General features: G+C 31.4%; 1 protein-coding gene and 1 non-coding gene across 2 annotated transcripts in view; one reads left to right on the top strand and one right to left on the bottom strand.

Annotated features, from left to right (window-relative positions):
* Window positions 1-323: 323 nt before the first annotated feature.
* Window positions 324-394, bottom strand: Trnag-gcc. Its single transcript has one exon. It is a non-coding gene; the product is annotated as a tRNA-Gly (tRNA).
* A 914-nt stretch (window positions 395-1,308) lies between these two features.
* Window positions 1,309-12,920, top strand: part of LOC124533878 — a 435,154-nt gene continuing 423,542 nt past the window's right edge. The window contains exon 1 of the mRNA XM_047109427.1: window positions 1,309-1,734. Within this exon, the coding sequence (XP_046965383.1) occupies window positions 1,697-1,734 (38 nt within the window). The 5' untranslated portion in view covers window positions 1,309-1,696. The remainder of the gene's footprint in view (window positions 1,735-12,920) is intronic.

The following is a 12,920-nucleotide window of genomic DNA, read 5'->3' on the forward strand; positions in this document are numbered from 1 at the left end:
GAAAAATAATATAATAAGTATTTATGATTATCTACACATGAAAACCAACCCTCTTGCTATAAATTTAATTAATCGGTACAACCCTTTATAGCATTCAAGGTCAAGGTTAATACCCTACCCATTTGTGAGGGCCGAGGGTGACAAATTACATAAAATTAAACGAAATAGTCACGTGCGTATCTATACGCAGTTTGTATATTAAACGGTAATTTTTATTCAATTTTGAACTTAAATTCCACTTTTTGCCAAAAATACGTAAGAGTAAAAAACTATTTTATTTAATATAAAATAATACAAAATAAAATTACATGTGACAAAAAGCATGCATCGGCCGGGAATCGAACCCGGGCCGCCCGCGTGGCAGGCGAGCATTCTACCACTGAACCACCGATGCTTCTGACAATGTGACGAAATTATAATAATAACTCATAGAAACATTTAAAGTTATCAAGAAAATAAAAATACATTTTACATTTAGGACAATAATTTTTTTATTAAGAAACAATACTTATAAAAAAATCTGTTTTGGATTACCTGATTAATATAGGTACCTAAGTAGGTATTTCAAATAATAAGAAAGTATTTTTCAGTTTAAATCTGATGTTGGCTTAAAAGCATTTTGAGAAATGAATGACGGTATTCTTCGGTAAAATCCTTATTACGAATAGGTTTTACTGATATCTACCTGTAAGAGTCTACTTGTAAACAGTAGGATTATGTGTCCACAGTATATAAAAACAGGTCGCTAGTCGGCATCAGCCAAAGATGTTAGGGGTTTCTTAAATATGATAATGTTTTGAACAAAAGAATCTTTTGTTAACACAGATGCGTTGTGGAATTTAGATTATTTCAACACAGGTCAATGACACCCTAAAGATTAATTCCTATAAACTGTTTTATTTAAACTATGTTAGCCATATAACCATAATACTGTACTAATGGCAAAGTTTTGTATTCTACTACCTATTTTGTACTGCAAAAGAACTCTTCCTTAAAACATAATTTTAAATTAAATATTCTAAGTATTTTATTAACATCATATAACAATTAAATTAAATAAATAATGTATTTATGCTTAAATATTTAAATTATTATATACATAACTTGACATTAATAAATGGCGTTATCATAAAAAAAATCAAAATGGCGCCAAATAGCCAGCTGATCGACAATGCTTCCCATCTCAGTTCACACCGAATAGCGACTGATCGTCCAACAGTGTCGATAGATTTTACGTAAAACTCGATAAAAAACTCAACTCGTTCGTCGACTCGACTCCGATTCAGTCCGGACTCCGGTCGCGTCGCTGACAAACGGCGGATGTGTTTATGTAATAATTTTATGTTACCTTGCATCGATTATTCCGAATAAAAGATCGATTGCGGATTAATAATCAAATGAGAAATTATGACTCAAAATAGCAGTTGTAATATTAATTTATCCTTTAGTTAAGTGTTATTAAATAAGATAAGTTTATCGATTGTGCGTCCTCTTAGATATGGGACGCTCAGTGTGTCTAGGTCAATAGGTATTTTGGGATGACCTAAAGTGCAAGTTTAATGTTTTGTGCGTTTATTTGTTTTGATTCAGAAGTCAGTGACGTATATATTAGTGTTTATTAGGAAGCTAGATTTGAGCGTAGGCGGTGTTAAGTGTTGTGGTGTTTCTGGATATTGATAGCGGCTTTCGTAACAACATGTTTGGAGTATTGATGAAGAAATGGAAACCAAAAAGGTAATGTATAAGCTATTTTTTAGGATTAATATAAAACCTTTTTATGAAATTAGCAATTTTTGAACAGTGTTTTTTACGCAAAGGTGGTAGCTGATGCTGCATAAAACATTTTAGATAACTATTAGTTACGGTTTTTAATTATTGATTGTTTATTTTTTATCTGTAATTTTCTAACAATGTTATTTTACGATCATATAAATATATTGAAGAAACTGCAATTTACTTCCAAACTAGATTATAAACAACACGTAAGTTGGTATTGTTTTACGTTCAATTTTATAGTAATAGATAATTTGCACATTAAATTTATTGAGCCGGCGCTACACCGTCGTGCAAACGTAATTTAAATAGTGTTGGGCCGAACATTGGCAAATGTATAAAATATATAAAATTAATCGATTTTTATTCGCTTTCGTATTTCGTATAGGTACGCCTTATTCGTAACGTCTATCAGTAAAGTCGTCAAAAACAGCGTAAATATTTCCAAACATTCAGCAATACTTTTAGCAGCAATTCAGTGCTTAGTATGTATGCGTTTCGTAATCTACCTGTATTTGCATTCATTTATTTTGTATTTATATATTGTTACACATAGAATAAGTAATAATCATGTTTTAAGGTAACAGCTGTTACATACAAACGGTCAAAGACTTTCTGTCAGAGTTTGTTTATTATTTTTATTACAAAATTCTAAAATTAAAAGGTTAACCATTTAGTCGCGTTTCACCTGCTCCAACTAGCAGCTGTAATAGAACATCACAAACACCTGGTCTATTTCGATAAAAAGCGAGTCGAAATGATACAAACAGCAAAAGAAAAAAACAACGACATATTGTTTGTTTTTATTAACAGAAAAACCGGACTAATACCGATATGCTTTTTACAAATTTGAAAAAAAAATATTATACATATCTTTTTGTATGTAATGAGTAACTAAAGAATTTCATTAATCTAAAACTACAGCTATGTAAAGTAGGCTATTTATTTACGTAAACGAGGTTAATAAAAATAAATTAAATATTAGGCAGTATAATCGTAAAATTTAAATTAAATTAAGATTAGGTAAAAGAAAAAAAAAATACATTTAGAATGATTTATTAGCATCATTGTAAAATATTTATCGTTCTTTATTTAAATTAATAGTTTGAGTATTAAAAAGAATAACAGTTTGATAAAAGGTTTTGATTGTCTGTGGATTAGTCCTTGGCGCTTATTTTTTTTTTTGTTTATTGTGACTTAGATAGTTATCGTATTCGGCGAACAGGATGTATGTGTAACATAAAGGAATCAGTGCCGGATCCAGGGTTGTCGTTTGGGAGGATCTTGACCCCGAAAGGCAGGTTTTAGTAAAGTAATCACTTCAAAAGCACTCATTTATATTTTGCTCTTGATAATAGGCGTCCAAAAAAGTTTAATTAGAATAATAATAATTAAGTTCGCTTTTAGTATTTGTATCGGAATAATTTAATGCTTTTTAGGGCTAAGCCACTTAGCGATTGTCTAATGATTCGCCGCCGTGGATAATTTATTTATTACCTAATTGAAGTTTGTTGGTTTTGTATTTTAAGTGGTCGCATTGTCACCTTAAGAAATATTAACAGTTCCTTACATCCCCGATGGGCTACTTATCTAGGGAACTAAGGTGTTAATTTTTCTGTGCCTGTGGTTACTCTGGGTCGCTAATCCGTCCAATCATACAACAAAATACTAATAAATTTAGTTTGCAGATTCAATGTGTGATAAGTGTGTTTGGCTGAGGGGTTCAAGCTTTATTACTAAGAATAATATAGTTTGAAGCGTAACAGTTTATAACATATCTCAACTAACTATTATCGCTAAAATCATTTGTTTGAAAAACAAATTGGATCTTAGATTAGCGCGCACAAACCAACAAATTCTGTAGCTTTATAATACACTAAAAATCTCACTGAGCCTCTAAATTTGCTCTGCTGAGCTTAGACCCGTCTCCAATTTTCCTTAAGATGATTTCTCACCGGCGAGCACCAGGTGAATAATAATATTTACAATTAGATTTGCCCTAATAAATAACCTAAGAGGTTAATTGGTCCATGTATCGGTGATGATGATGTCGGTTTGATCGAACTCCATCATGGTGGTTATTCTTAAGGGAGACGAGGCAACTACGAAGGACATAATATGTCATGTGATGTGCACAGGTGGGTGCGCAAACACAGGTACTACTCTCTCTCTCTCTCTCTCTCTCTCTGTGTGTGTGTGTGTGTGTGTGTGTGTGTGTGTGTGTGTGTGTGTGTGTGTGCGCGTGTGTGCGTGTGTGCGTGTGCGTGTGGGTGAGCGCGTGTGCGTGTGCGAGTGCGTGTGCGTGTGCGTGTGAGAGTGCGTGTGCGTGTGCGTGTGTGCGTGTGTGAGTGTGTGCGTGCGTGTTCTCTCGCTCTTATAATCTGAAAGGCCGGCAAATTCACTACACGAAAGAGAAAGATTTATTATTACAGAAAATGAGATTCTTTTTTTCCGGCTAATCTAAGGTTTGAACCTAGAAACTTGAAATCTGTAGCCTCATATCCAACCATTAGACCAACGAGGCGGTCCAATAATTACGTGTAAATGTGCTTACACTTGCAACGGTACGATAATTTTTACACATTATAGCGGCATCTAGGCCTAGGTTTCTATAAAATTAGCATATTTTCAAGTATAACGGTTATTTTAATCTTATTTTATATTCAGTATCACAACATTCATAAGCTATTCTCGATAAATTACAATTAATTACTAGAGACGTTCAGATGCCTTCGTTAATGAGTGCTATATATATACAGAACATCTGCTTCTAAAGTATTCTGATTATATCTTATATTCCGTTAGACAGAAAAATATATATTTCAGAATATAATATAATGTTAGATAATATCAAACAAAAAAGTATTTATTGAACTCCGTGATACAAAAAATGATGTCACCAGCCTTGGGAATTAAGATGTTATGCCCCTTGTACCTGTAGTTACACTGGCTCACTCACCCTTCACACTGGAACAAACAATACGTACGTATTGTTGCTTAGCGGTTGAATATTTGATGAGTGGGTGGTACCTACCCAGACAGACTTGCACGAAGCCCTACCATCAAGTAAATATCATCCTATAAGGAACTTACCTGACAAATTTCAAGTTAGTAGGTGTTATAGTTTATGAGTTTAATCACTACTCACTGATTTAGCTTTTATAATTATAAGTAGATTAATTATTTCTCTGTTAGTGTGGTATTTTCCAACTACAGAATCCAGTTCCATCCAGGAATTGCTTTCAAGTTATGGAGATCGATTGAGCTTATGTATTAAAGTCATTGGTACTGGTGACAATATAATCTAATGTGCTATATTTGCTTTAGAAGGAATAAATAATTATTGCTTTTTAATTACAGTCCCGGCTCCGCACGGGCAATACTGATACTAAATATACTATAAAATATGTTTATTGACGACATCACATTAGAAACTTCTAAAATTATCAGTGTTTCTTTACGATATTGTCTATGTTTTGTGCACAAAATCCTTCCTCTCGAATCACTCTATTAAATAAAACCGCATCAGACACCGTTGCGTAGTTTTAAAGATCTAAAGCTTACATGGGGACAGACAGCGGTAAGCGACTTTGTTTTATACTATGTAATGATAATGATACATGCATATTGTAGTAGAGAAAAGCCGGGCATTTTAACTGTCATAGTCATTTGATCTTCAATTAAAAATGTATACATAGATCCTTATTATATCGATGTAAAGCTGGGACGCTCTCAGCTTTCTAATCATCAAATTACAAGCTTCAAATTTATTAATTAGTAAATTTATGTGTACTCAATATATTAAAGTATGTTGCTATGTGTCGCTTGAGTGGTTTCTGTTTCGACTGAGTCAGCTGACGGGCCGCTGGTGTCAGATTCGAAAAAACGCTAACGCGCTGCGAGCACAAACAAGAAAAACGATACCAGCTAGCCTACATCGTCGATAGAGATTCAGTTTCGGACACGTTTTCGTTTTGACATACTAGTGCCTTATTGCGACTTAGTCGATCATTATATCTGCATATGCAAATAGACATAAAACAGACCAGTAACTTTTTGTCATATGGATGTGATTTGTGTTAATTAATTTTATTACCGTTATATGAGTCAATGTTTCATAATTTTTTTATAAATGCGACTATAAATATGTTTAAATTAATATCAATACTAGACACTAATAACAATACTATATAGACTAAATAGATGTTGTCGCTATGGTTTTTGAAGTGGGCAACATTATAAAAAAAATAAACATTGGCTGGAATTTGAACTCGCTCTCAGCAGAATACGCTGAAACCGCTGGATTGTTATAACTTTAATTTTCATTACTGTATCTCTTTATAAATTCTTTGCTTAATAAACTTGAATAAAGAACGTTATTAATTAACAAAATAGCTTTAGCTTATATAAATGATAATAAGTATATCTTGGTAGACTGCTGAGAACGTGTTGAAACCAATAGTGGCCAAAAGATATCCACTAAGCACAAGGACACTACTAAAGTAGTATGATGTTTCTCGCGTCAAGCGTAGCTGTCACTATCGTAAGACTACAATCTTTCTTGATATATTAAATAATCTAAGTCTAAACTGTAGGTATAAAAGTCTAAGTGAATGACAGTTGACGCATCAGGACGTAAATCTCCTATAATGGTCATAATGGTGTAACCTTGCTGTCGTTCTGCTGTCATTCTTATGTCAATTGTAATAGCTATTGATTGAAAAAAAAATGCGTTTTTCCAGTGAGAAAAGAAGGAATTCTACTCAAAAATCCCTAATAATTTAATGACATATCACGACGTTTGCTTAAGAAGGCTGCTTTTATTCAAGAAATTAAAAAAAAGCAATGCAATAAATGCGCCTGCTTTCAGGGTTATCAAAATCAAAAAATCAAATCGAAATAAACTTTATTCAAATAGGCTTTTACAAGCACTTTTGAATCGTCATTTTACAATTAAGTGAAGCTACCACCGGTTCGGAAAGTAGATTCTACCGAAAAGAACCGGCAAGAAACTCAGTAGTTACTCTTTTTTAACATTTAAAAATACAAAGTCATGTTAGTTAAATACAATTATTTAACTTAATATATCCTGCGTGGAAGTCAACAGGTATTAGCTCCACGCTTTTTTATCATCTATAAAATCTTGTATTGGATAATATGCTTTTTCTATCAATGTATTTTTTCAAACGATTTGAATTTACTAAACGGCAAAGTTAAAAATGTCAAAAATTGATTGAATTAAAGAAGATGTAGCACAAACAAAAGCCATAAAAAAAGAAGATGTGTGCCGAAAAACTCCAATAAAACATAAATAGGTATATATTTTTATAAAAATCGTTCCAAATGTTTCGAAGTAAAGTTAACCAACATCATTTTGTTATATATAGATCTTTGAATAAAGTTTATACTAACATTTTATTTAAAAAATAACAATCTAAAATATTCGTAACACTTTCGTTAAATGGGAGTCAATTGCGAATCTATTGCAAAAAAATTGTAGATTGAAGCGATTTTAAATGGTCAATTTAGTATTTATGAAGTCAGTTTTTGGAACACATAGGAACTTTTTCAATAAAAATCGTACTGGCATATGGAAATGTTGCCAAATTTAAAATTAAATAACATTTTTAATAAAGGTTAAAATCATGTTTAAATATGTTTTTATTGCTATAAATGTTAAAGGCAATAATGATAAAATGATTATTATTTAATTATTTGATGACCTACGTCTACTAGGAATTATATCTACAAGAAGAGAATTACTATGTGTACGATTAAAAAAAGAGTAAGAGGGTCATACCACTGTGCAAATATAGTTAATGATTCTTTAAGCACACATGCTTACTGCCCTAAAAATACATAACCAATACCACAGTATTGGTTATGTATTTTTAGGGCTTTTTTAAATTTCAATCTTACAATATTAATATGATTTCTAATATATTTATGATGGAAAGTAAAAAAATGTAGTGCTCGATTTTTATGCAGAAATGCGATTCTATGGGAATTCACTTTGAATCGCACTCGTTAAATGTTGACAAATGGCTAACGCCATTTTGATATGTGTATTATAGGAATTTTATGAAATAATGAATATAAATATCGACATATCGAAAACAATCTAAAATTTCACGCTCGTGTTCTGCGGTGAGTTTCGAGTTTCTTCTTACAGAATACCTCTGTAGGAATATTAGTGTAACTCTATTTAAATAAAACATTATTACTATTCATAAGTAACTACAGGCACAAGGGACATTACATCTTAGTTCCCAAGGTTGGTGGCACATTGACGATTTAAGGAATAGTTAATATTTCTTACAGCGTCATTGTCTATGGGCGATGGTGACCATCTACCATCAGGTGGCCCATATGCTCGTCCGCCAACCTATACCATAAAAAAAATGCTTTTATTAGTATCTTTCAATAAGGAATACATTTTGATGAATGTCGGTAAATAAGTAAAAAAAGTAAATCGCTACCTACTTACCCAATGACTAAGAAAATATAAGGCTATTGTTTATTTCTGCACCGCAGATTGGATTCGAGACAAAGACCGGAAGAATTGGCGACACCAATATTTTTTATTTGACCCGAGCGAAAACGTGCTGAATACTGTTGATGTAGGGTAAAGGAAAAAAAGCTTAAAACGCGAATTCGACGTTACACTTACATTACACAGAGTAGGCAATGTTTGTTTGCAAATGAAAACAAATTAAATATTGTAATTTTTATGGCAACATTAGTTACTATGCCACCGATGTTGCCACATGATTTCTTTTTGTCTGTAAAAAATAATTTTTTACGTTACAAATTCATTAAAATTTTACCATTGACGCAAATAAATAATTAAAAAAAAAAAAAACAATCCTTAAATTTGAATTTAGAATGAAAACATATAAATAAAAATGAGGTTACATGCAAAGACACTCACGCATCATGCATTATATATAATTAAATATTTTATTATTAAACAAATATGTCTCTTGTACCTTTTTATTACACTGGCTCACTTAACTTTCAAACCGGACTCTAAAAATAGTAGCATTGCTGTTTGGTGGTAGAATATGTGATGTTACCCTGACAGACACAAAGGCATAACACCTAGTGTATTGTGTATAGAAGTGTTACTTCTTGAATTTGCAAAAGTTTAATCGAAGAACATAATGTTGTTTCTGTATTGATTCTCACTTAACATGTGTCATAATAATAATTTGAATTGCCAACTAAAAGTAATAACGATTTCAAATTTACCATTCCGTACGATTAGTGTTACCATGTTTAAGAAAATAATATTTATATGACTAAAGACTAAATTTAGTACATAGTTCTGAAGGTACGCATCTGAATGATATCGCGCTTTTTCAAATAATTGTAACTTTGAGCATTTTTTGATTTTACGTATGGACTATCGAAACTCCTTCCCACCCCCTAAAACCTAAGATATGGTCAACCCCCTTCCCCCTAAATCGTCTTACGTAATAAATTAATAGCTCATAGCTGTATAATATAATAATAAAACGGTTGAAATAAAAATAATATAACATATATTAAGTAAAACTATCGCATTTATCGCTGATTTTTATATATGTATATAGAATTAATCTGCTCATGCTGCCATGGTAGCCGTTAAGGTTAATATACAAGTATATAAAACAAATATTATTCATTATAAAATATATATATATAGTATGTATATTGTGATAATTGCCATAGACTTAGGACTATCCGTCAGATTCCACGTGTATGGTCACCCTACGTATATGATAGCATAATTGATTACACTAGAGACCGGCGTGTAATGATATTGTATAACAGGTGACATCATAGTTAGAAAGTTTTCGACATCGTTTTCGATACAGCATTTGATTGCTTTTATTTTTTTTTAAACGTTTCGAGCTGTTTTGATCTCGTTTTTATTAAAAATATCGGAAATTCTTCTCACCGGATATCCACGAAGCTCAAAAAAAGATGAACGTATACATATTTTCCAGCGCTTTGAAGCGCTAATCGCTTGTTTCCACATAATTTACATTTAAAGTTAAATCTATTTATTTTTATTTCTACTATAGTAATCTAAGTTTTATATTTTATTTATTTTACAAATAACAATTAAAAAGTCCTTTATTTTAAGTTAAATTTGTGAAATAATTCAATCGGTAAGACTTTACAATTCAGGTAATCTATTCTTTTTAAACTGACTTCAAAAAGGAGGAGTTTATCAATTCGTCTGTATTTTTTTTTTTAATTTAGGTACTGTAGTCGTTAGAGATATATAACGACAAGATACGTTTTGAACTTATTTTTAATTTTTTTAACTTGAATTAACATTTTCGGAATCCATTTCGAGAATTTGTATTTATTCGCATGTTATCAGCAGTGACCATATTGGTACTTTCTTTTATTTTTCTTTGTTCTTTTATAATGGTTGCAAGTTATGAAGTATCGCGATAAGTGATTAACGATTGCGGAGTATGTAGTGGCTCCGTTATGAAATCAATTATTTTATTTTATCAATACATAGAATAAAACAAAGTCGCTTTCTCTGTCCCTATGTCCCTTTGTATGCTTAAATCTTTAAAACTACGCAACTGATTTTGATGCGGTTTTTTTAATAGATAGAGTGATTCGAGAGGAAGGTTTTTGTATATAATACATGGACAATTTAGTGAAGAAACACTGATCATTTTAGAAGTTTCTAATGTTATTTCTGTAGTATATTTAGTAGCTTTGCTCCCGTGCGAAGCCGAGTTGCTTAGTTACCACATAAAACCTTTTCACGACGTTGACATTTCTCCGCAATTTATAAAGACGTTCCATTTTTGAAAATATAATTATAATTCTTGTGCTCCACAGACATTGTGATTTAGTGTAACAATATGTGTCTCAACCAGACACAGCGTTGTGTTTAAAATTATATTTTTACAGATGCATGTGTGCGTAGTGTAAGTACGTTTGTGTGCCAGTTTCTATTGTTTGAAAGTTTACAATAGGTTAACAGTGAAATGTTATGAGGCTTGAGAAATAGAAAAAATATAACCCAACTATGTACGTATAATGCAAATTTTGTCGTTAGGTAATTATTGGTTATAATGTTTTTTTTTTTTCATAGATAATCATCATAGACAATGAAAAATGTTATTATTCCCAATAAGTTGATACTTTTAATAGATCTATGGGCAACCTGTGTCTTAAATTAATGTCATATAATCAAGAAGCAATTACAAGCACTTCTTTGTTTAGGTACAAATAAACTTTTTTATGCAGCGCTAAATTTTTCTGTTAAATGAGCAGTATTTCAAGACAATGTGCGTATAGTATGTAAATCTTTATATATTAAATCAATTCTGCATAATGATGATTCTAAAATCGTTGTAAGAGTCTACTTGAATGATAAAACATATATCTATATGTACATATATTATGCACTGCACTGATAAATGTTAATGGTGTAGTTGATTTATAGTAGAATATATCTTACTGATATTATATGATGTGTGTGTGTTACTCAATCACACCAAAACGGTTGAACGGTTGTATTTTTGCAAAGAGATTGATGATCTGTATGGAAAATATTTCTGGAATTGGAAATAATCAACTAATAACTCAACGCTATTCTTTTATTAATATGAAAGCCTTATGCTTATTAATTAATATATGAGTTATTGTCAATGTTTTGTAGGGTTTCGTACCCAAAAGTCCCCAAACAACGACCGTTAGGTATTTCTGACGTTAGGTATCTCTTACTGATAATGCTTACAATATTTACAGAATAGTTAGTTAAATATTCACATTAATACTTAACGGAACTCCAATACAACAGACACAATTTTTGCCCATTTTTGTAATAAATGTTACGGAACCCTTCGTTCGTAAGTCCGACTCGCACTTCGTCGGTTTTTTTATATATGATTTTATTAGTAGGCCGAGTTAAAAATAAAGATTTATTTTGTTAATGTATCTTCAAATACGTAAATAAACTTGAACTGACCCATTCTCGTACGATCGCGTTATCAATACTCTTATCAGGAGCGTTCACATGTGAAACAGTTACTATCTGTTGTGTCTAGATAAATTTCAATGACCAAGGCTACGTTATAACCGATAGCAAACTATTCTCTCTGATAGAAACATTAGAAAAGTGTTTGAAGGTACATCGAATATATTTTATACTAGCTTTCCTTACGTAGAATATGACCTAAAATATTACGTTGATGATTGATTTACGAAGAGGTCTTCGCTTTTGTTTCCAAAAAAGCCTATGTCCTTTCTAAGACTCTAGACTATTTGTGTACCAAATTTCATTTAAACCGGTCCAGTAGTTTTAGCGTGAACTGCGTGAAAGCAAGGCAGAGTTACTATCGCATTTATAGTATTAATAATATAATAAATAATTAATGTAATACTTTTTTTTCGATTGTCCTATCGGTATTTTTTCTCTGATTAGGCTTCTTCTGACTTTCTATTAAATTGTAAAATTTCTTTGTTTTTATATTTTCGAAGATATTACAGTTTTAAAGCGCAGCGATTTAGTTGATTGTATCAAATCAAAAATCAAACAAATTTGATGATATTTTGTATGATACTGTATGAATTTTTTAAATGTTAAAAAAGAGTAACTACTGAGTTTCTTGCCGGTTCTTCTCGGTAGAATCTACTTTCCGAACCGGTGGTAGCTTCACTTAATTGTAAAATGACGATTCAAAAGTGCTTATAAAAGCCTACTTGAATAAAGTTTATTTTGATTTTGATTTTGATGAACTACAAGAAAGAAAGGTTACTTTTTTGCCTAACACATGACAACTCGAAAACGCGAGCAAAGTCCGGGCGTACTACTAGTAGGTTATACATGATATATAATATATATGTCATAATATTTCCTTAATTCAATATTAAACTTAACCCAGAAATGAACTTGTATGGATAGGAATTGTTTTAATGTATGCTTGTATGTTAGGTATTCATAATTAATCTTGCACTTGTATTCCTCTTCCAAATATGGCAAACGATGACAATATAAGCCTATAAATCGCGTATACGTAAGTAAGTTTTTCTCATAATGATTTCGTTCCGGCTTTATCTGTGCGCGCAATGAATTAATTTATGTCTCAGAATGTCAATAGATTCACATTTATGTGTATTTGTTATGA

The sequence above is a fragment of the Vanessa cardui genome, chromosome 11 (genome assembly GCF_905220365.1).
Source record: "Vanessa cardui chromosome 11, ilVanCard2.1, whole genome shotgun sequence".
Lineage (NCBI taxonomy): Eukaryota > Metazoa > Arthropoda > Insecta > Lepidoptera > Nymphalidae > Vanessa > Vanessa cardui.